Source organism: Corvus hawaiiensis, unplaced genomic scaffold (assembly GCF_020740725.1).
Source record: "Corvus hawaiiensis isolate bCorHaw1 unplaced genomic scaffold, bCorHaw1.pri.cur scaffold_308_ctg1, whole genome shotgun sequence".
Lineage (NCBI taxonomy): Eukaryota > Metazoa > Chordata > Aves > Passeriformes > Corvidae > Corvus > Corvus hawaiiensis.
In genome coordinates, this window is record NW_025963355.1 from 3036 (window position 1) to 28213 (window position 25178).

The following is a 25178-nucleotide window of genomic DNA, read 5'->3' on the forward strand; positions in this document are numbered from 1 at the left end:
AGGAAGGTCACCTCGTCATCGTCATCATCCTCATCCTCCTCCTCATCTTCTTCTTCATCACCTCCTCCTCCTCATCTTCTTCATCACCACCTCCTCCTCATCATCTTCTTCATCACCTCTTCCTCACCTCCTCCTCCTCATCTTCATCACCACCTCCTCCTCTTCCTCCTCATCTTCATCACCTTTTCCTCATCTTCATCACCTCCTCCTCATCTTCTTCATCACTTCCTCATCATCATCTCCTCCTCCTCATCTTCCTCACCTCCTCCTCCTCCTCATCTTCTTCTTCATCACCTCCTCCTCATCTTCATCATCACCTCCTCCTCCTCCTCATCTTCTTCATCACCTCCTCATCTTTCTCACCTCCTCCTCCTCTTCTTCTTCATCACCACCTCCTCATCTTCCTCACCTCCTCCTCCTCCTCCTTCTCCTCATCTTCATCATCACCTCCTCCTCATCTTCTTCATCATCACCTCCTCCTCATCTTCTTCATCACTTCCTCATCATCACCTCCTCCTCCTCATCTTCCTCACCTCCTCCTCCTCATCTTCATCACCTCCTCATCTTCCTCACCTCCTCCTCCTCCTCCTCTTCTTCTTCAACACCTCCTCATCTTTTTCATCATCACCACCTCCTCCTCCTCATCTTCTTCATCACCTCCTCCTCCTCCTCCTCCTCATCTTCATCACCTCCTCCCTCACCTGGGGTCTCCCCCCACCCCATCCCCCTCCCATTCCCCCCCCTCCCCCCTCAGGTGACCCCCCCCCCCCCGTCCCCGTGTCCCCCCCCTCCTCCCCCAATAAATGCGGAACTGCCCGCCCCCCACTTCCCCATTTTTGGGGCTTTTTCGGGCGTTTTCGGTGCAGGAATTTCGCTGACTCAGCGGATCTGGGGCTGCTGCAGGAAACGTCCGGAAAGGGGGGAGGAGGGGACAATGGGGGGGTGGGGGGCTGGGGACACTTGGGGGACAGTGGGGGGGTGGGGGGGACACTTGGGGACACTTGGGGACAGTGGGGGATGGGAGGACACTTGGGGGACACTTGGGGACACTTGGGGGTGGTTTGGGACACTTGGGGGGACACTTGGGGGGCACTTGGGGGGACACTTAGGGGACACTTGGGGACAGTGGGGGGTGGGAGGACACTTGGGGGACACTTGGGGACACTTGGGGATGCTTTGGGACACTTGGGGACAGTTGGGGACACTTGGGGACAGTGGGGGGTGGGGAGGACACTTGGGGCACACTTGGGGACACTTGGGGGGACACTTGGGGGACACTTGGGGATGCTTTGGGATGCTTTGGGACACTTGGGGACACTTGGGGACAATGGGGGGACACTTGGGGGACACGGGGGACACTTGGGGACAGTGGGGGTGGGGGGACACTTGGGGCACACTTGGGGATGGTTTGGGACACTTGGGGACACTTGGGGACGGGGGGGGACACTTGGGGACAATGGGGGGGACACCCGGGGATGGTTTGGGACACTTGGGGGACATTTGGGGGACACTTGGGGGATGGTTGGGGACACCCGGGGACAGTGGGGGGACACTTGGGGGACACTTGGGGGACACTTGGGGGACGGTTGGGGACACTTGGGATGTTGGAGACACTTGGGGACAATGGGGGATGGTTGGGGACACTTGGGGACACTTGGGGGATGGTTTGGGATGGTTTGGGACACTTGGGGACAATGGGGGGGTGGCCCTGGGGACAATGGGGGGGGTGGGGGACATTTGGGGACAACGGGGGACACTTGGGGACAGTGGGGGGTGCGGGGACACTTGGGGACACTTGGGGGACAATGGGGGGGTTAAGGGACACTTGGGGATGGTTTGGGACACTTGGGGACACTTGGGGGTCACTTGGGGTCACTTGGGACACTGTGGGACACTTGGGGACTGGGACGGTTTGGGACACTTGGGGACACTTGCGGACAATGGGGGACACTTGGGGATGGTTGGGGACGATTTGAGACACCTGGGGGACCCTTGGGGACCCTTGGGGGACACTTGGGGGACACTTGGGGGACACTTGGGGACACTTGGGGGGACACTTGGGGACACTTGGGGACGGTTTGGGACACTTGGGGACACTTGCGGACAATGGGGGACACTTGGGGATGGTTGGGGACGATTTGGGGACACCTGGGGGACCCTTGGGGACCCTTGGGGGACACTTGGGGGACACTTGGGGGACACTTGGGGACACTTGGGGGACACTTGGGGACGGTTGGGGACACTTGGGGATGGGTTGGGGATGGTTTGGGACACTTGGGGACACTTGGGGGTGTTTGGGACACTTGGGGGACACTTGGGGGACATTTGGGGACACTTGGGGGACACTTGGGGGACACTTGGGGGACATTTGGGGACACTTGGGGACACTTGGGGGACACTTGGGGACAGTGGGGGGGGATGAGTGGTGCTGGGAGTGGGATCTGGGGCTGGGATTGCTGGGATTGGTGGGAATGGGATGGAACCCGGGGATCCGGGGATCCGGGGGATGGAACTCAGGGATTCAGGGAATGGGATGGAATTCAGGGATTCAGGGATTCAGGAATTCGGGGATCCGGGGAATGGGATGGAACTCGGGGATTCAGGGGAATGGGATGGAACTCGGGGATTCAGGGATTCAGGAATTCGGGGATCCGGGGATCCGGGGATGGAACTCAGGGATTCAGGGAATGGGATGGAATTCAGGGATTCAGGGATTCAGGAATTCGGGGATCCGGGGAATGGGATGGAACTCGGGGATTCAGGGGAATGGGATGGAACTCGGGGATTCAGGGATTCAGGAATTCGGGGATCCGGGGATCCGGGGATGGAACTCAGGGATTCAGGGAATGGGATGGAATTCAGGGATTCAGGGATTCAGGAATTCGGGGATCCGGGGAATGGGATGGAACTCGGGGATTCAGGGGATTCAGGAACTCAGGAATTCGGGGATTCAGGGAGGGGTGGGACTCAGGGATTCAGGGAATGGGATGGAATTCAGGGATTCGGGGGACTGGGATGGAACTCAGGGATTCAGGAATTCGGGGATTCAGGGATTGGGATGGAATTCAGGGATCCAGGAATTCAGGGATTGGAATGGAATTCAGGGATTCAGGGATCCAGGGATCCAGGGATTGGGATGGAACTCAGGGATTCAGGAATTCGGGGATTCAGGGATTGGGATGGAATTCAGGGATCCAGGGAATTCAGGGAGGGGTGGGACTCAGGGATTTGGGGATTCAGGGATCCAGGAACTCAGGGATCCAGGGAATTCGGGGATGGAACTCAGGAATTCAGGGATTCAGGGACTCAGGATTCAAGGATTCAGGGAATGGGCTGGAATTCAGGGATCCAGGGAATTCAGGGATTCGGGGATTCAGGGATGGAACTCAGGGATCCAGGGATTCAGGGAATTCAGGAATTGGGATGGAACTCAGGGATCCAGGGAATTCAGGGATCCAGGGATTCAGGGATCCCGGAACTCAGGGATCCAGGGATCCAGGAACTCAGGGATCCAGGAATTCAGGGATCCAGGGAGGGGTAGGATTCAGGGATTGGGATGGAACTCAGGGATCCAGGACCTCAGTGATCCAGGGAATTCAGGGATGGAACTCAGGGATCCAGGACCTCAGGGATTCAGGGAATTCAGGGATCCAGGGATTCAGGGAATTCAGGGATCCAGGACCTCAGGGATCCAGGGAATTCAGGGATCCAGGGAATTCAGGGATTCAGGGATCCAGGACCTCAGGGATCCAGGGAATTCAGGGATCCAGGGAATTCAGGGATTCAGGGATCCAGGACCTCAGGGATCCAGGGAATTCAGGGATGGAACTCAGGGATCCAGGACCTCAGGGATCCAGGGAATTCAGGGATCCAGGAATTCAGGGATTCAGGGATCCAGGACCTCAGGGATCCAGGGAATTCAGGGATCCAGGGAATTCAGGGATTCAGGGATCCCGGAACTCAGGGATCCAGGGATCCAGGACCTCAGGGATCCAGGGAATTCAGGGATCCAGGGAGGGGTAGGATTCAGGGATTGGGATGGAACTCAGGGATCCAGGACCTCAGTGATCCAGGGAATTCAGGGATGGAACTCAGGGATCCAGGACCTCAGGGATTCAGGGAATTCAGGGATCCAGGGATTCAGGGAATTCAGGGATCCAGGACCTCAGGGATTCAGGGAATTCAGGGATCCAGGGAATTCAGGGATTCAGGGATCCAGGACCTCAGGGATCCAGGGAATTCAGGGATGGAACTCAGGGATCCAGGACCTCAGGGATTCAGGGAATTCAGGGATCCAGGGATTCAGGGAATTCAGGGATCCAGGACCTCAGGGATCCAGGGAATTCAGGGATCCAGGGAATTCAGGGATGGAACTCAGGGATCCAGGACCTCAGGGATCCAGGGAATTCAGGGATCCAGGGAATTCAGGGATTCAGGGATCCAGGACCTCAGGGATCCAGGGAATTCAGGGATGGAACTCAGGGATCCAGGACCTCAGGGATCCAGGGATTCAGGATCCAGGACCTCAGGGATCCAGGGAATTCAGGGATCCAGGGAGGGGTAGGATTCAGGGATTGGGATGGAATTCAGGGATCCAGGGATTCAGGGATCCAGGACCTCAGGGATCCAGGGAATTCAGGGATGGAACTCAGGGATCCAGGACCTCAGGGATCCAGGGAATTCAGGGATCCAGGGAGGGGTAGGATTCAGGGATTGGGATGGAATTCAGGGATCCAGGGATTCAGGGATCCAGGACCTCAGGGATCCAGGGAATTCAGGGATCCAGGGAGGGGTGGGATTCAGGGAACTCAGGGATCCAGGAACTCAGGGATTCAGGGATCCAGGATCTCAGGGATCCAGGGAATCCAGCGAGCCAGGCGGCCGAAATCCCAGGAAAAGCCCCATTCCCAACCCCCTGAAATTCCCAGCACCGCCCCTCCCCCCGCCCCTCCCCGCGGCCGCAGCGCGGGGGGAGGGGGAGGGGGAGGGGCGGGGGCTCCTCCTCCTCCTCCTCTTCCTCCTCCTCCTCCTTTTCCTTCTTTTCCTGCTCCTCCTTTTCCCTCCTTTTCCTGCTTTTCCAGCTTTTTTTTCCTCCTCTCCTCTCCTCCTCCTCCCGGGATCGCTCCCGGCCATGGAAGGCTCGGGACCCCCGGGGGGGGCGCGGGGGGTCGCCGCCCCCTGAAGCCACGGCGGGAAAGGTGAGTTTGGATCGGGCGGGGGGAAAGAAAAAAAAAAAATCGGGAAAACCTGGGATAATCCACCCCCAAAAAAATCCCCCCAAAACCCCAAAAACTGGGATAAAATTGGGAAAAAATCGTGGGAAAATCGGGGGAAAATCGGGGGGAAATCGGGATAAAATCGGGATAAAATCGGGGGAAAATCGGGAAAAAACCGGGATAAAATCGGGATAAACCCGGGATAAACCGCATCCCCCCCCCCGCCTTAATCCATCCCCCTCCCCGCTTTTCCAGCCGCGACCCCTCCCAAATTTTCCAGCTTTTTAACCCTTCCCTGGAAAAGCCCCAACGCGGCTCCCAATCCTTTTTTGGGGGGGATTTTGGGTTTTTTGGGGGGGGGTTGGATTTTTTTTTTTTAGGGACCGTTCTAACCCCATCCCATAAATCCGCCGTGTCATCGCCGCTTTTCCAGGTGTGGCTTTTCCAGGTGTGGCGCTTCCAGGTGTTCCCAAGGAACCATCCCCACCCTCCCTTCCCCCTCCCCCCACCGCGGGATTTTCCCGAATTCCGGCGAATCCATGGAAAAACGCGATTTGGGGAGTTCCTATTTTTCTTTCCCGGTTTTTTTTTTCTTTTTCCCAGCGGTTTTTTTCCCGGTTTTTTCCCCCCCGGGATGGCGCCCGGCACCTGCAATTCCCGATTTTTTTTTTCCTGCCTTGCTCCAAGCAGGGCGCGTCCTTCCCGCGTTGCGGCGCCGCGGTTGGAATTCTGCTCCCGAAAAATCCTTGGGAAAAAAATCCCCTTAAAAAATCCCTGAAAAATCCCTCCCCAAATCCCACAAAAATCCCTTTTTTTGGGTTTTTTTGGGGGTTTTTTTGGGTTTTTTCCAAGCCCTTTAGAAGAGCCCTGGGAACAAGGGGCGGCCGTGTCATTGAGGGCCGATCCCGCCGGGAATCGCTTCCCGAGGAAAACCGGGATGGAAGAGGCGAAAAAAAATCCGATTTTCCCACTCCGATCCAACCCCAAAATTCCAACGTTTTCATCGTTTTTTTTTTTTAAATTGAATTTTCCCCGGGAATTCTGCAGCCCCGAGGGGGAAATTCCTGCTGGGGATCCCCGGAAGAGCCTGAAAAATTCACTTTTCTTCCCAGGAAAATCCCGGGTTTTTTACATTTTTTTCAGGAAAAAAAAGGGATTTTGAAGGCGTTTTGACCTTTAAGGTGAGACATTCCAGGGATGCTCCATTTTTTCCCCTGGATAATCGGAATTCTCCGGCACCTGGATGAGATTCCCCCTCCCCCTCTCTCCTTCACCCCCCTTTTCCTTATATAATTTAGACCAGAATTCCACATTTTTCATCCCAGCAATGATTTTCCACGTTGGGAATCCAGGGATTTTGAGTTGTTTTTTTTTTTTAAAAAATTCCTGGATTCTCTGCTTCCAAAGGAATTTTCTCCCAAGGCCTTGGGCCACACCTGGATTTTTGGGAATGTGCACCCGGCAATGGAGCTTTGGGGCTTGGAAAAGTGGGAGGAAAATCCCTTTTTCCACCTGGGAATGATCCCAAAATTGGTCAATCCCTGCTGGTTCTGCGATGGGTTTGGATTTGGGCCTGGATTTGATGGAATTTCTGGGAATTTGGAATGGTTTGGGTGGGAAACAGGGACCTTGAAGGGGGATCCTGTTCCCTGGGCAGGGAAAATGGGATCTGGGGAGGGAAGAGGAAGGAATTTTACTGGTTTGAACTGGGAAAATCCCACATTCCCAAGGTTTTGGGGCAAAACTCTTGGAAGAAGGGTGGCTTGGAGGCTTTTCCCCATCAAATCTTGGGATTTGGGCCTTGGCACTTCCCTCTTTCCCACTTTTCCCTCAGAAATCTTGGAATTTGAGCTTGGCACAGCCCAAATCCTCCTTTTTCCCCTCAAATCCCAGGATTTTGGCCCTGACAGACCCCAAATCGCCCCTTTTCCACCCCAAAAACCTGGAATTTTGGGCTCAGCCCATCCCTCTTTCCCACTTTTCCCTCAGAAATCTTGGAATTTTGAGCTTGGCCTACTCCAAATCCCACTTTTCCCCTCAAATCCCGGGATTTTGGCCCTGGCACAGTCCAAATCCCACTTTTCCCCCTCAGATCGCTGGGAAAGAGGGATGTGCCAGGCCCAAATCCCACTTTTTTTCCCTCAAATCCCGGGATTTTTGAGCTTGGCCTACTCCAAATCCCACTTTTCCCTCAGAAATCTTGGAATTTTGGCCCTGACAGACCCCAAATCGCCCCTTTTCCACCCCAAAACCTTGGAATTTTGGGCTCAGCCCATCCCTCTTTCCCACTTTTCCCTCAGAAATCCTGGAATTTTGGGCTTGGCCTACTCCAAATCCTCCTTTTCCCCCTCAAATCCTGGGATTTTGGCCCTTTTCCCCCCACTTTTCCCCTCAAATCTTGGAATTTTGGCCCTGACAGACCCCAAATCCCACTTTTCCACTCCAAAAACTTGGAATTTTGGGCTCAGCCCATCCCTCTTTCCCACTTTTCCCTCAGAAATCCTGGAATTTTGGGCTTGGCCTACTCCAAATCCTCCTTTTCCCCCTCAAATCTGGGAATTTTGGGCCTGGCACAGCCCAAATCCCACTTCTTCCACTCTGAAAACTTGGAATTTTGGCCCTGACAGACCCCAAATCCCCCCTTTTCCACCCCAAAACCCTGGAATTTTGGGCTCAGCCCATCCCTCTTTCCCAGTTTTCCCCTCAAATCTGGGAATTTTGGCCCTGGCAGATTCCAAATCCCACTTTTTGCACTGTGAAAACCTGGAATTTTGGGCTCAGCCCATCCCTCTTTCCCACTTTTCCCTCAGAAATCTTGGAATTTTGAGCTTGGCCTACTCCAAATCCTCCTTTTTCCCCTCAGATCCCGGGATTTTGGCCCTGGCACAGCCCAAATCCCACTTTTCCCCCTCAGATCTTGGAATTTTGGCCCTGACAGATCCCAAATCCCCCCTTTTTCCACCCCAAAAACTTGGAATTCTGGGCTCAGCCCTTCCCTCTTTCCCACTTTTCCCTCAGAAATCTTGGAATTTTGGGCTTGGCCTACTCCAAATCCTCCTTTTTCCCCTCAGATCCCGGGATTTTGGCCCTGGCACAGCCCAAATCCCAGTTTTTCCCCTCAAATCTTGGAATTTTGGGCTTGGCCTACTCCAAACCCTCCTTTTTCCCCTTAAATCCCACTTTTCCCACTCCAAAAAGTTGGAATTTTGGGCTCAGCCCATCCCTCTTTCCCACTTTTCCCTCAGAAATCTTGGAATTTTGAGCTCGGCCTACTCCAAATCCTCCTTTTTCTCCTCAAATCCTGGGATTTTGAGCTTGGCACATTCCTTTTTTTCCCACTTTTTCCCCTCCAATCTTGGAATTTTGGGCCTGGCACAGCCCAAATCCTCCCTTTCCCCCTCAGATCTCCGGAGTTTTGGCTCAGCAAACCCTTCATTCCCACTTTTCCCCTCAAATCTTGGAATTTTGGCCCTGACAGATCCCAAATCCCCCCTTTTCCACCCCAAAAACTTGGAATTTTGGGCTCAGCCCATCCCTCTTTCCCACTTTTCCCTCAGAAATCTTGGAATTTTGGGCTTGGCCTACTCCAAATCCTCCTTTTCCCCCTCAAATCCTGGGATTTTGGCCCTTTTCCCCCCACTTTTCCCCTCAAATCTTGGAATTTTGGCCCTGACAGACCCCAAATCCCACTTTTCCACTCCAAAAAGTTGGAATTTTGGGCTCAGCCCATCCCTCTTTCCCACTTTTCCCTCAGAAATCCTGGAATTTTGGGCTTGGCCTACTCCAAATCCTCCTTTTCCCCCTCAAATCCTGGGATTTTGGCCCTGGCACAGCCCAAATCCCACTTTTCCCCCTCAGATCGCTGGGAAAGAGGGATGTGCCAGGCCCAAATCCCACTTTTTTTCCCTCAAATCCCGGGATTTTTGAGCTTGGCCTACTCCAAATCCCACTTTTCCCTCAGAAATCTTGGAATTTTGGCCCTGACAGACCCCAAATCGCCCCTTTTCCACCCCAAAACCTTGGAATTTTGGGCTCAGCCCATCCCTCTTTCCCACTTTTCCCTCAGAAATCCTGGAATTTTGGGCTTGGCCTACTCCAAATCCTCCTTTTCCCCCTCAAATCCTGGGATTTTGGCCCTTTTCCCCCCACTTTTCCCCTCAAATCTTGGAATTTTGGCCCTGACAGACCCCAAATCCCACTTTTCCACTCCAAAAACTTGGAATTTTGGGCTCAGCCCATCCCTCTTTCCCACTTTTCCCTCAGAAATCCTGGAATTTTGGGCTTGGCCTACTCCAAATCCTCCTTTTCCCCCTCAAATCTGGGAATTTTGGGCCTGGCACAGCCCAAATCCCACTTCTTCCACTCTGAAAACTTGGAATTTTGGCCCTGACAGACCCCAAATCCCCCCTTTTCCACCCCAAAACCCTGGAATTTTGGGCTCAGCCCATCCCTCTTTCCCAGTTTTCCCCTCAAATCTGGGAATTTTGGCCCTGGCAGATTCCAAATCCCACTTTTTGCACTGTGAAAACCTGGAATTTTGGGCTCAGCCCATCCCTCTTTCCCACATTTCCCTCAGAAATCTTGGAATTTTGAGCTTGGCCTACTCCAAATCCCACTTTTCCCCTCAGATCCCGGGATTTTGGCCCTGGCACAGTCCAAATCCCACTTTTCCCCCTCAGATCGCTGGGAAAGAGGGATGTGCCAGGCCCAAATCCCACTTTTTTTCCCTCAAATCCCGGGATTTTTGAGCTTGGCCTACTCCAAATCCCACTTTTCCCTCAGAAATCTTGGAATTTTGGCCCTGCCACACCTCAAATCCTCCCTTTCCCCCTCAAATCTCCAGAGTTTTGGCTCAGCAAACCCTTCATTCCCACTTTTCCCCTCAAATCTGGGAATTTTGGCCCTGACAGATCCCAAATCCCCCCTTTTCCACTCCAAAACCCTGGAATTTTGGGCTCAGCCCATCCCTCTTTCCCACTTTTCCCTCAGAAATCTTGGAATTTTGAGCTCGGCCTACTCCAAATCCTCCTTTTTCCCCTCAGATCCCGGGATTTTGGCCCTGGCACAGCCCAAATCCCAGTTTTTCCCCTCAAATCTTGGAATTTTGGGCTTGGCCTACTCCAAACCCTCCTTTTTCCCCTTAAATCCCACTTTTCCCACTCCAAAAAGTTGGAATTTTGGGCTCAGCCCATCCCTCTTTCCCACGTTTCCCTCAGAAATCTTGGAATTTTGGGCTTGGCCTACTCCAAATCCTCCTTTTTCCCCTCAAATCCTGGGATTTTGGCCCTGGCACAGCCCAAATCCCATTTTTCCCTCAGAAATCTTGGAATTTTGGCCCTGGCAGATCCCAAATCCCCCCTTTTTCCACCCCAAAAACTTGGAATTTTGGGCTCAGCCCTTCCCTCTTTCCCACATTTCCCTCAGAAATCTTGGAATTTTGAGCTTGGCCTACTCCAAATCCCACTTTTCCCCTCAAATCTTGGAATTTTGGCCCTGGCAGATCCCAAATCCCACTTTTCCCCCTCAGATCTCTGGGAAAGAGGGATGTGCCAGGCCCAAATCCCACTTTTTTTCCCTCAAATCCCGGGATTTTTGAGCTTGGCCTACTCCAAATCCCACTTTTCCCTCAGAAATCTTGGAATTTTGGCCCTGACAGACCCCAAATCGCCCCTTTTCCACCCCAAAACCTTGGAATTTTGGGCTCAGCCCATCCCTCTTTCCCACTTTTCCCTCAGAAATCCTGGAATTTTGGGCTTGGCCTACTCCAAATCCTCCTTTTCCCCCTCAAATCCTGGGATTTTGGCCCTTTTCCCCCCACTTTTCCCCTCAAATCTTGGAATTTTGGCCCTGACAGACCCCAAATCCCACTTTTCCACTCCAAAAACTTGGAATTTTGGGCTCAGCCCATCCCTCTTTCCCACTTTTCCCTCAGAAATCCTGGAATTTTGGGCTTGGCCTACTCCAAATCCTCCTTTTCCCCCTCAAATCTGGGAATTTTGGGCCTGGCACAGCCCAAATCCCACTTCTTCCACTCTGAAAACTTGGAATTTTGGCCCTGACAGACCCCAAATCCCCCCTTTTCCACCCCAAAACCCTGGAATTTTGGGCTCAGCCCATCCCTCTTTCCCAGTTTTCCCCTCAAATCTGGGAATTTTGGCCCTGACAGATCCCAAATCCCACTTTTTGCACTGTGAAAACCTGGAATTTTGGGCTCAGCCCATCCCTCTTTCCCACTTTTCCCTCAGAAATCTTGGAATTTTGAGCTTGGCCTACTCCAAATCCTCCTTTTTCCCCTCAGATCCTGGGATTTTGGCCCTGGCACAGCCCAAATCCCACTTTTCCCCCTCAGATCTTGGAATTTTGGCCCTGACAGATCCCAAATCCCCCCTTTTTCCACCCCAAAAACTTGGAATTCTGGGCTCAGCCCTTCCCTCTTTCCCACTTTTCCCTCAGAAATCTTGGAATTTTGGGCTTGGCCTACTCCAAATCCTCCTTTTTCCCCTCAGATCCCGGGATTTTGGCCCTGGCACAGCCCAAATCCCAGTTTTTCCCCTCAAATCTTGGAATTTTGGGCTTGGCCTACTCCAAACCCTCCTTTTTCCCCTTAAATCCCACTTTTCCCACTCCAAAAAGTTGGAATTTTGGGCTCAGCCCATCCCTCTTTCCCACTTTTCCCTCAGAAATCTTGGAATTTTGAGCTCGGCCTACTCCAAATCCTCCTTTTTCTCCTCAAATCCTGGGATTTTGAGCTTGGCACATTCCTTTTTTTCCCACTTTTTCCCCTCCAATCTTGGAATTTTGGGCCTGGCACAGCCCAAATCCTCCCTTTCCCCCTCAGATCTCCGGAGTTTTGGCTCAGCAAACCCTTCATTCCCACTTTTCCCCTCAAATCTTGGAATTTTGGCCCTGACAGATCCCAAATCCCCCCTTTTCCACCCCAAAAACTTGGAATTTTGGGCTCAGCCCATCCCTCTTTCCCACTTTTCCCTCAGAAATCTTGGAATTTTGGGCTTGGCCTACTCCAAATCCTCCTTTTCCCCCTCAAATCTGGGAATTTTGGGCCTGGCACAGCCCAAATCCCACTTCTTCCACTCTGAAAACTTGGAATTTTGGCCCTGACAGACCCCAGATCCCCCCTTTTCCACTCCAAAAAGTTGGAATTTTGGGCTCAGCCCATCCCTCTTTCCCAGTTTTCCCCTCAAATCTGGGAATTTTGGCCCTGGCAGATTCCAAATCCCACTTTTTGCACTGTGAAAACCTGGAATTTTGGGCTCAGCCCATCCCTCTTTCCCACTTTTCCCTCAGAAATCTTGGAATTTTGAGCTTGGCCTACTCCAAATCCCACTTTTCCCCTCAAATCCCGGGATTTTGGCCCTGGCACAGTCCAAATCCCACTTTTCCCCCTCAGATCGCTGGGAAAGAGGGATGTGCCAGGCCCAAATCCCACTTTTTTTCCCTCAAATCCCGGGATTTTTGAGCTTGGCCTACTCCAAATCCCACTTTTCCCTCAGAAATCTTGGAATTTTGGCCCTGCCACACCTCAAATCCTCCCTTTCCCCCTCAAATCTCCAGAGTTTTGGCTCAGCAAACCCTTCATTCCCACTTTTCCCCTCAAATCCTGGAATTTTGGCCCTGACAGATCCCAAATCCCCCCTTTTCCACTCCAAAACCCTGGAATTTTGGGCTCAGCCCATCCCTCTTTCCCACTTTTCCCTCAGAAATCTTGGAATTTTGAGCTCGGCCTACTCCAAATCCTCCTTTTTCCCCTCAGATCCCGGGATTTTGGCCCTGGCACAGCCCAAATCCCAGTTTTTCCCCTCAAATCTTGGAATTTTGGGCTTGGCCTACTCCAAACCCTCCTTTTTCCCCTTAAATCCCACTTTTCCCACTCCAAAAAGTTGGAATTTTGGGCTCAGCCCATCCCTCTTTCCCACTTTTCCCTCAGAAATCTTGGAATTTTGGGCTTGGCCTACTCCAAATCCTCCTTTTTCCCCTCAAATCCTGGGATTTTGGCCCTGGCACAGCCCAAATCCCATTTTTCCCTCAGAAATCTTGGAATTTTGGCCCTGGCAGATCCCAAATCCCCCCTTTTTCCACCCCAAAAACTTGGAATTTTGGGCTCAGCCCTTCCCTCTTTCCCACATTTCCCTCAGAAATCTTGGAATTTTGAGCTTGGCCTACTCCAAATCCCACTTTTCCCCTCAAATCTTGGAATTTTGGCCCTGGCAGATCCCAAATCCCACTTTTCCCCCTCAGATCTCTGGGAAAGAGGGATGTGCCAGGCCCAAATCCCACTTTTTTTCCCTCAAATCCCGGGATTTTTGAGCTTGGCCTACTCCAAATCCCACTTTTCCCTCAGAAATCTTGGAATTTTGGCCCTGACAGACCCCAAATCGCCCCTTTTCCACCCCAAAACCTTGGAATTTTGGGCTCAGCCCATCCCTCTTTCCCACTTTTCCCTCAGAAATCCTGGAATTTTGGGCTTGGCCTACTCCAAATCCTCCTTTTCCCCCTCAAATCCTGGGATTTTGGCCCTTTTCCCCCCACTTTTCCCCTCAAATCTTGGAATTTTGGCCCTGACAGACCCCAAATCCCACTTTTCCACTCCAAAAACTTGGAATTTTGGGCTCAGCCCATCCCTCTTTCCCACTTTTCCCTCAGAAATCCTGGAATTTTGAGCTTGGCCTACTCCAAATCCTCCTTTTCCCCCTCAAATCTGGGAATTTTGGGCCTGGCACAGCCCAAATCCCACTTCTTCCACTCTGAAAACTTGGAATTTTGGCCCTGACAGACCCCAAATCCCCCCTTTTCCACCCCAAAACCCTGGAATTTTGGGCTCAGCCCATCCCTCTTTCCCAGTTTTCCCCTCAAATCTGGGAATTTTGGCCCTGGCAGATCCCAAATCCCCCCTTTTTCCACCCCAAAAACCTGGAATTTTGGGCTCAGCCCATCCCTCTTTCCCACATTTCCCTCAGAAATCTTGGAATTTTGAGCTTGGCCTACTCCAAATCCTCCTTTTTCCCCTCAAATCCCGGGATTTTGGCCCTGGCACAGCCCAAATCCCACTTTTCCCCCTCAGATCGCTGGGAAAGAGGGATGTGCCAGGCCCAAATCCAACTTTTTTTCCCTCAAATCCCGGGATTTTTGAGCTTGGCCTACTCCAAATCCCACTTTTCCCTCAGAAATCTTGGAATTTTGGCCCTGCCACACCTCAAATCCTCCCTTTCCCCCTCAAATCTCCGGAGTTTTGGCTCAGCAAACCCTTCATTCCCACTTTTCCCCTCAAATCTGGGAATTTTGGCCCTGACAGATCCCAAATCCCCCCTTTTCCACTCCAAAACCCTGGAATTTTGGGCTCAGCCCATCCCTCTTTCCCACTTTTCCCTCAGAAATCTTGGAATTTTGAGCTCGGCCTACTCCAAATCCTCCTTTTTCCCCTCAGATCCCGGGATTTTGGGCCTGGCACAGCCCAAATCCCAGTTTTTCCCCTCAAATCTTGGAATTTTGGGCTTGGCCTACTCCAAACCCTCCTTTTTCCCCTTAAATCCCACTTTTCCCACTCCAAAAAGTTGGAATTTTGGGCTCAGCCCATCCCTCTTTCCCACGTTTCCCTCAGAAATCTTGGAATTTTGGGCTTGGCCTACTCCAAATCCTCCTTTTTCCCCTCAAATCCTGGGATTTTGGCCCTGGCACAGCCCAAATCCCATTTTTCCCTCAGAAATCTTGGAATTTTGGCCCTGGCAGATTCCAAATCCCACTTTTTGCACTCTGAAAACCTGGAATTTTGGGCTCAGCCCATCCCTCTTTCCCACTTTTCCCTCAGAAATCTTGGAATTTTGAGCTTGGCCTACTCCAAATCCTCCTTTTTCCCCTCAGATCCCGGGATTTTGGCCCTGGCACAGCCCAAATCCCACTTTTCCCCCTCAGATCGCTGGGAAAGAGGGATGTGCCAGGCCCAAATCCCACTTTTTTTCCCTCAAATCCCGGGATTTTTGAGCTTGGCCTACTCCAAATCCCACTTTTCCCTCAGAAATCTTGGAATTTTGGCCCTGCCACACCTCAAATCCTCCCTTTCCCCCTCAGATCTCCGGAGTTTTGGCTCAGCAAACCCTTCATTCCCACTTTTCCCCTCAAATCTTGGAATTTTGGCCCTGACAGACCCCAAATCCCACTTTTCCACCCCAAAAAGTTGGAATTTTGGGCTCAGCCCATCCCTCTTTCCCACTTTTCCCTCAGAAATCCTGGAATTTTGGGCTTGGCCTACTCCAAATCCTCCTTTTCCCCCTCAAATCTGGGAATTTTGGGCCTGGCACAGCCCAAATCCCACTTCTTCCACTCTGAAAACTTGGAATTTTGGCCCTGACAGACCCCAAATCCCCCCTTTTCCACCCCAAAACCCTGGAATTTTGGGCTCAGCCCATCCCTCTTTCCCAGTTTTCCCCTCAAATCTGGGAATTTTGGCCCTGGCAGATTCCAAATCCCACTTTTTGCACTCTGAAAACCTGGAATTTTGGGCTCAGCCCATCCCTCTTTCCCACTTTTCCCTCAGAAATCTTGGAATTTTGGGCTTGGCCTACTCCAAATCCTCCTTTTTCCCCTCAGATCCCGGGATTTTGGCCCTGGCACAGCCCAAATCCCACTTTTCCCCCTCAGATCGCTGGGAAAGAGGGATGTGCCAGGCCCAAATCCCACTTTTTTTCCCTCAAATCCCGGGATTTTTGAGCTTGGCCTACTCCAAATCCCACTTTTCCCTCAGAAATCTTGGAATTTTGGGCTTGGCCTACTCCAAACCCTCCTTTTTCCCCTTAAATCCCACTTTTCCACTCCAAAAACCTGGAATTTTGGGCTCAGCCCATCCCTCTTTCCCACGTTTCCCTCAGAAATCTTGGAATTTTGGGCTTGGCCTACTCCAAATCCTCCTTTTTCCCCTCAAATCTGGGAATTTTGGCCCTTTTTTCCCACTTTTCCCCTCCAATCTTGGAACTGAGCCCAAATCCCGACGTTTTTCCTTGGAATTCTCTTGGAAAAGGGGAAAAGCCTCCTCAGCCTGGAGGAGCGACGGGACAGGAAACTCCCGGGAATTGGGGAAAAAGGGAAATTCCCGGCGATTTCAGGGAACTCGCCCGGAGCTTTTGGGATTTGGGAATTTTCCCTTCGTTTCGGATGATGTTTAATGAGTTTTGCTTTGATTCTTTTCTTCTTTCTTCTAATTACTGTTATTTCGGCTCTTCTAATTAATGGGAATTAATTATTCCTTTATTTCCTATTTTCCGAGAGGTCTTTGAATTCTGAAATCCTTTTTGTTGCTCTCCTTTGAAATCTCGTAACTGAAGATGAGGATTGAAATTAATTTGAATTATTAAGTTAAAAGTGAGGATTGAAAGTCATTAATTATTATTAATTATTATTATTATTATTATTAGGGATCGATTCTTTTGCAATGATTAGTTTTCCATTCATTGGGAATTTTGATTTGGACGGGATTCTCATTTTTGCCCTTTTTCGTTGGAGTTGATTCCTGATTTTCGGTTTTAAAACAGCCACAATTTGTCGTTCTTTGGAATTTTTCTCATTTTTGCCCTTTTTCGTTGGGATTTATTCCCGCTCCTTTCTCACGGTTTCAAGTTTGAATTCCTATTTCCATATTTTATTTTGTCACTTTATTGTTCTTTTCCATCCATTCGTGCTTCAAATTCTTTCTTTTATTTCGATTTTTCTTCATTTCTTATTTTGTCATTATTTTATTATTCTAATTTTTATTATTTTAATTGTCATTATTTTAATTTTCTTTATTTTGTCATTATTTTAATTTTCTTTATTTTAATCATCTTTATTTGACTTTTATTATTTTAATTTTCTTTATTTTAATTGTCATTATTTTAATTGTCATTATTGGACTTTTATTAGTTTAATTGTCATTATTTTAATTTTATTTCTTTTACTTCTACTATTTTAATTTTCTTTATTTTAATCATCTTTACTTGACTTTTTTTATTTTAATTTTTATTACTTTAATTTTCTTTATATTAATTGGCATTATTTGACTTTTATTATTTTAATTTTCTTTATTTGAATCATTATTTTGTCATTATTTTCATTTTCTTTGTCATTTTTTTATAAATTTAATTTTCTTTATTTTAATTGTCATTCTTTTACTTTCGTTTTAATTTTCTTTATTTTAACCTTCATTATTTTGTCTTTATTTTACTTTTCTTATTTTAATTTTTCTTATTTTAATTGTCATTATTTGACTTTCATTATTTTAATTTTTAATTGTCCTTATTTTAATTTTCTTCATTTTAATTGTCTTTATTTTACTTTTCTTATTTTAATTTTTCTGATTTTAATTTTTCTGATTTTAATTTTCTTGATTTCAATCTTCCTTATTTTCATTCTCATTATTTGACTTTTATTCTTTCAATTTTCTTTATTTTAATGTTCATTCTTTGAATTTATTTTCATTTTTATCATTTTAATTGTCGTGACGTTGCTTTTATGATTCGAAATTTAATGATTTCATTTCCATTTCCTTCCTTCATCCTTTTCATTCCACCCTTTTAAAGGATTTTTAATTAAAAATTCACGATTAACTCATTTATTCATTTTGAATAGTTTGATTTATTTCAATGAGAGTTTGAAATTTGATTTGATTCCAATTTTAGTTCGATTTTAATGAAAATTTGCTTTACCTTTCCTTTACATTTTATTCAAATTTAAAGACAATTCAAAGCTTCATCCGAATTTTAATGGTTTTCTTTTCTTTTTAATTTTTTCCTTGATTTTTGGGCCGTTTTCCCCCCAATTTTGGATGCATTTCCCCCATTTTGGGTGGATTTTTGCCCACTTGGATTCTCCAGGTTCATCCCCAGCCCCATCTCTCATCCCAAGGCTCATCCCAAGATTTTTTTGGGGAGGATTTGAGGCTTTTCATGGAGTTTTTTTCCAGCTGGGATTGGGGTTGGAGCAGCTGCTTCTTCCAGGGGGGAAAAAGTGAGAAAACATCCCCAAAAAACCTCCAAAAAAAGTGGGAAAGTCATCCCAAAAAACCTCCAAAAAGTGGGAAAATCATCCCAAAAAAACGCCCAAAAAAGTGGGAAAATCATTCCCAAAGAAACTCCAAGAATGTGGGAAAATCATCCCAAAAAACCTCCAAAAAGTGGGAAAATCATCCCAAAAAAACCCACGGAAAAGAGAAATGAAATTCTGACCAATCCATGGGAAAATCATTCCCAAAAAACCCCCCAAAAAGTGGGAAAATCTTCCAAAAAAACCTCAAAAAATGTAGGAAAATCATCCCAAAAAACCTCCAAAAAAAGGTGGGAAAATCATCCCAAAATAAACCCCAAAATGTGGGAAAATCATCCCAAAAAATCCCCCAAAAGTGGGAAAACCATCCCCAAAAAACCCAAAATGTGGGAAAATCATCCCAAAAACCCCCAAAAAGTGTGGGAAAACCATTCCAAAAACCCCCAAAAAGTGGGAACACCTACCCAAAAAAAGCCCCCAAAAATGTGGGAAAATCATTCCCAAAATAAATCCCCAAAAGTGGGAAAATCATCCCAAAAAAGTCCCTTAAAAACCACGGGAAAATCATCCCAAAAAACCTCAAAAAAAGTGGGAAAATCATCCCAAAATAAATCCCCAAAAGTGGGAAAATCATCCCAAAAAAGTCCCTTAAAAACCACGGGAAAATCATCCCAAAATAAATCCCCGAAAGTGGGAAAAACATTCCCAAAATAAATCCCAAAAAGAGGGAAAATCATCCCAAAAAAGAAATCAAAAAATGGAGGAAAATCATCCCCAAAAAATCCAGAAAAAAGTGGGGAAATCATCCCAAAATAAATCCCAAAAAAAGTGGGAAAATCATCCCAAAAACCTCCAAAAAAGTGGGAAAATCATCCCAAAAAACCCCCCAAAAAGTGAGAAAATATTCCCAAAAACCCCCAGGAACAACAAAACCCCAAATTCCCTTTTTTTGGGGGGTTTTTCCCTTGGATTTCCCGGGAATTCGGGGCCGATTCCCCTCCCCCCGCCGGGATTTCCGGAAGAATTCGGCTTTGGGGAGAATCCCCAGGGATTTTCCGCCTCTTTCCCCAGGTTTTTTTTGGGAGGTTTCTTGGCCGTGGCCCAGATTTTGAGGAAAATTCGGGAGGAGTGGAGCCAGGTTGGAAAAATTCCAGGGGTAATGGAGGGGAAAAAATGGGAATTCCGGCGGATTTGGGGAGGCTGGGAGGAATTTTAGGGGGAATTCTGCCAGTTTTTCCCAAATTAATCCCCATTTTCCTGGAATTTTCCCAGTTTTTCCCGATTTCCACCCCATTTCCATGGAATTCTCCCAATTTTTCCCAACTTCATCCCCATTTCCAAGGATTTCTCCCATTTTTTCCCAAATTCCACCACATTTTCCTGGATTTCTCCCAGTTTTTCCCAATTTAATCCCCATTTTCCTGGAATTTTCCCATCTTTTCCCAATTTCCACCCCATTTTCCATGGAATTTTCCCATTTTTCCCCAAATTAATCCCCATTTTCCATGGAATTCTCCCAGTTTTTCCCAATTTCCACCCCCTTTCCATGGAATTCTCCCATTTTTTCCCAAATTCCACCACATTTTCCTGGATTTTGCCCAATTTTTCCCAAATTAATCCCCATTTTCCATGGAATTCTCCCAGTTTTTCCCAATTTCCACCCCCTTTCCATGGAATTCTCCCATCTTTTCCCAATTTCCACCCCATTTTCCTGGAATTTTCCCATTTTTTGCCAAATTCCACCACATTTTCCATGGATTTCTCCCAGTTTTTCCCAACTTCATCCCCATTTTCCATGGAATTTTCCCATCTTTTCCCAAATTAATCCCCATTTTCCTGGAATTTTCCCAGTTTTTCCCCAAATTAATCCCCATTTTCCATGGAATTCTCCCATTTTTTCCCAATTTCCACCCCCTTTCCATGGAATTCTCCCATTTTTTCCCAAATTCCACCACATTTTCCTGGATTTTGCCCAATTTTTCCCAAATTAATCCCCATTTCCATGGAATTCTCCCAGTTTTTCCCGATTTCCACCCCATTTCCATGGAATTCTCCCAATTTTTCCCAACTTCATCCCCATTTCCAAGGATTTCTCCCATTTTTTCCCAAATTCCACCACATTTTCCTGGATTTCTCCCAGTTTTTCCCAATTTAATCCCCATTTTCCTGGAATTTTCCCATCTTTTCCCAATTTCCACCCCATTTTCCATGGAATTTTCCCATCTTTTCCCAATTTCCACCCCATTTTCCTGGAATTTTCCCATTTTTCCCCAAATTAATCCCCATTTTCCATGGAATTCTCCCAGTTTTTCCCAATTTCCACCCCCTTTCCATGGAATTCTCCCATTTTTTCCCAAATTCCACCACATTTTCCTGGATTTTGCCCAATTTTTCCCAAATTAATCCCCATTTCCATGGAATTCTCCCATCTTTTCCCAATTTCCACCCCATTTTCCTGGAATTTTCCCATTTTTTCCCAAATTCCACCGCATTTTCCATGGATTTCTCCCAGTTTTTCCCAACTTCATCCCCATTTTCCATGGAATTTTCCCATCTTTTCCCAAATTAATCCCCATTTTCCTGGAATTTTCCCAGTTTTTCCCGATTTCCACCCCATTTCCATGGAATTCTCCCAATTTTTCCCAACTTCATCCCCATTTCCAAGGATTTCTCCCATTTTTTCCCAAATTCCACCACATTTTCCTGGATTTCTCCCAGTTTTTCCCAATTTAATCCCCATTTTCCTGGAATTTTCCCATCTTTTCCCAATTTCCACCCCATTTTCCATGGAATTTTCCCATCTTTTCCCAATTTCCACCCCATTTTCCTGGAATTTTCCCATTTTTCCCCAAATTAATCCCCATTTTCCATGGAATTCTCCCAGTTTTTCCCAATTTCCACCCCCTTTCCATGGAATTCTCCCATTTTTTCCCAAATTCCACCACATTTTCCTGGATTTTGCCCAATTTTTCCCAAATTAATCCCCATTTCCATGGAATTCTCCCATCTTTTCCCAAATTCCACCCCATTTTCCTGGAATTTTCCCATTTTTTCCCAAATTCCACCACATTTTCCTGGATTTCTCCCAGTTTTTCCCAACTTCATCCCCATTTTCCATGGAATTTTCCCATCTTTTCCCAATTTAATCCCCATTTTCCTGGAATTTTCCCAGTTTTTCCCGATTTTCACCCCATTTCCATGGAATTCTCCCATTTTTTCCCAATTTCCACCCCCTTTCCATGGAATTCTCCCATTTTTTCCCAAATTCCACCACATTTTCCTGGATTTTGCCCAATTTTTCCCAAATTAATCCCCATTTCCATGGAATTCTCCCAGTTTTTCCCGATTTCCACCCCATTTCCATGGAATTCTCCCAATTTTTCCCAACTTCATCCCCATTTCCAAGGATTTCTCCCATTTTTTCCCAAATTCCACCACATTTTCCTGGATTTCTCCCAGTTTTCCCCAAATTAATCCCCATTTTCCAAGGATTTCTCCCAGTTTTTCCCAACTTCATCCCCATTTTCCATGGAATTCTCCCAGTTTTCCCTGATTTTCACCCCATTTCCATGGAATTCTCCCATTTTTTCCCAAATTCCACCCCATTTTCCTGGAATTTTCCCAATTTTCCCCAAATTAATCCCCATTTCCATGGATTTCTCCCAATTTTTCCCAAATTAATCCCCATTTTCCTGGAATTCTCCCAGTTTTCCCCAAATTAATCCCCATTTTCCACGGAATTCCCCCAGTTTTTCCTCTCAGGATGGAATCTTGACCCTAAACCCGGTTTTAACCCCCAAAACTCCGCCCATTCCCCCAAACCCCTCCCCAAATCCGCCGCATTTTCGCCGATTTTCACCGATTTTTCCCCGTTTTTCCAGCCCAGGCTCGGGAATTTCCTCAGGATGGAGAAATTCCGGACATCTCAGGATGGAATCTTGACCCTAAACTCGGTTTTAACCCCCAAACTCTGCCCATTCCCCCAAACCCCTCACTAATTCCACCGTATTTCTGCATTTTCACAGATTTTTCCCATTTTTCCTTCTCAGCTTTGGGATTTTCCTCAGGATGGAGAAATCCCAGGATGGAATCTTGAGCCTAAACTCGGTTTTAACCCCAAAACTCCGCCCATTCCCCCAAATCCCTCCCTAAATCCGCCGCATTTTCACCGATTTTCCCCCCTTTTCCAGCCCAGGCTCGGGATTCTCCTCAGGACGGAGTTTCCTTGACCTCTCAGGATGGAATTTGACCCTAAACCCGGTTTTAACCCCCAAAACTCCGCCCATTCCCCCAAACCCCTCCCGAATTCCACCGCATTTTCACCGATTTTCACCGATTTCCCCCCGTTTTTCCAGCCCAGGCTCGGGATTCTCCTCACAACGGAGTTTCCTTGACCTCTGAGGATGGAATCCTGAGCCTAAACCCGGTTTTAACCCCGGTTTTTAACCTCCACCCATTCCCCCAAATCCCTCCTTTTTCCCCCCCTAATTCCACCGTATTTCCACATTTTCACCGATTTTTCCCACTTTTCTGCCTCAGCTTTGGGATTCTCCTCACAACGGAGTTTCCTTGACCTCTCAGGATGGAATTTGACCCTAAACCCGGTTTTAACCCCAAAACTCCACCCATTCCCCCAAACCCCTCCCTAATTCCACCGTATTTCCACATTTCCATGGATTTCTCCACTCAGCTTTGGGATTCTCCTCAGGATGGAATTTCCTTGACCTCTCAGGATGGAATTTGACCCTAAACCCGGTTTTAACCCCCAAAACTCCGCCCATTCCCCCAAACCCCTCCCGAATTCCGCCGCATTTTCACCGATTTTTCCCATTTTTCCAGCCCAGGCTCGGGATTCTCCTCACAACGGAGTTTCCTTGACCTCTCAGGATGTAATCCTGACCCTAAACCCGGTTTTAACCCCCAAAACTCCGCCCATTCCCCCAAACCCCTCCCGAATTCCGCCGCATTTTCACCGATTTTTCCCATTTTTCCAGCCCAGGCTCGGGATTCTCCTCACAACGGAGTTTCCTTGACCTCTCAGGATGGAATTTGACCCTAAACCCGGTTTTAACCCCCAAAACTCCGCCCATTCCCCCAAACCCCTCCCAAATTCCGCTGCATTTTCACCGATTTTTCCCGTTTTTCCAGCCCAGGCTCGGGATTCTCCTCACAACGGAGTTTCCTTGACCTCTTAGAATGGAATCTTGAGCCTAAACCCAGTTTTAACCCCCAAAACTCCGCCCATTCCCCCAAACCCCTCCCTAATTCCACCGCATTTTCACTGATTTTCCCCCCTTTTTCCAGCCCAGGCTCGGGAATTTCCTCAGGATGGAGAACTTCTGGACACCTCTTAGGTGTAATCCTGAGCCTAAACCCAGTTTTAACCCCCAAACTCCACCCATTCCCCCAAACCCCTCCCTAATTCCACCGCATTTTCACCGATTTTCACCGATTTTCCCCCCTTTTTCCAGCCCAGGCTCGGGAATTCTCCCCCCGCCGACGATGGAAAATCTCCTGCTCCCGCTCCTGATTTTCACCACCACGGCCGCCACGACTTCTTCTCCTCCTCCTCCTCCTCCTCCTCCTTGCCCCAAACGCTGCTCGTGCCAGAACCTCTCGCCGTCCTTCACCATCCTGTGCACCAAGACCGGCCTCCTCTTCGTGCCGGCCGGCATCGACCGGCGCACGGCCGAGCTGCGCCTCATGGACAACTTCATCACCACCCTGCGCAAGCGCGACTTCGCCAACATGACGCAGCTGATCCACCTGACGCTGTCGCGCAACACCATCAGCCAGATCATGCCTTACGCCTTCTCCGACCTCAAGGGCCTCCACGCCCTCCACCTGGACAGCAACCGCTTGACGTCGATCAGCGAGGAGCATTTCAAGGGGTTAATTAACCTCCGCCACTTAATTCTCAGCAACAACCAGCTCAGCTTCATCTCGCCCAGATCTTTGGATGATTTCCTGGAGACCATCGAGGATCTGGATTTGTCCTACAACAACCTGGTGGACGTTCCGTGGGCGACGGTGGCCAAGCTGTCCAACGTCAACACGGTGAGTTTGGATCACAACCTCATCGAGTTTGTTCCCGAGGGGATTTTTTCCAACCTCCACAAGCTGGCCCGGTTGGACATGACCTCCAACAAGCTCAAGAAGATCCCGCCGGATCCGTTGTTTTCCCGCATCCCCGTCTACGCCAAATCCAAAGGTTCCCCGCTGACCTCGCTGGTGCTGAGCTTCGGCGGGAACCCTCTGCACTGCAACTGCGAGCTGGTTTGGCTGCGGCGCCTGACGCGGGAGGACGACCTGGAAACCTGCGCCTCGCCGCCGGAATTGATGGGAAAATACTTCTGGAGCATCCGGGAGGAGGAATTCGTCTGCGAGCCGCCCATGATCACGCACAGAACGCCGAAACTGGTGACAGCCGTGGGCCAGAGCGCGTCGCTGAAGTGCAAAGCCGTGGGCGACCCCGATCCCTACGTGCGCTGGATCGCTCCCGACGGGAAGTTGGTGGCCAACACGTCGCGGACGGTCTCCTACGAGAACGGCACCTTGGACATCTTGGAAGCGGCGCTGGCGGATCAGGGAACGTTCACCTGCATCGCCTCCAACGCCGCCGGAGAGTCGACGGCGCCGGTGGAATTCCGGGTGACGCCGGACGCCAACGGCACCGAGTGCGAGGAGGAGGAGGGGGGGAAGAAAGGGACGGCGGGGCCGGAGCCGTCGGATATCCTGATTTCCGCCAAATCCAGCTTTTCCAATGATTCCAAGCTGGAGAAAGGGGACAGGGGTGGGGTGGTGGTGGCCGAGGTGACGGCGACGTCGGCGCTGATCCGGTGGCCGCCGCAGGAGCAGCTGGAAGGGCTCCGGATGTACCAGATCCAGTACAACAGCTCCGGGGATGAGATCCTGGTTTATAGGTGAGGATTGTCC

The 25178-nt window shown here is 48.9% G+C and overlaps 1 protein-coding gene across 1 annotated transcript; it reads left to right on the forward strand.

The window, feature by feature from the left end:
• Nucleotides 1-22971: 22971 nt before the first annotated feature.
• LOC125320943 (leucine-rich repeat and fibronectin type III domain-containing protein 1-like protein) lies at nt 22972-25169 on the forward strand. Its single transcript, XM_048293372.1, has one exon. It carries the CDS (start codon nt 23571-23573, stop codon nt 25167-25169), a length of 1599 nt encoding a protein of 532 aa, XP_048149329.1. The 5' UTR covers nt 22972-23570.
• The last annotated feature ends 9 nt before the right edge of the window (nt 25170-25178 follow it).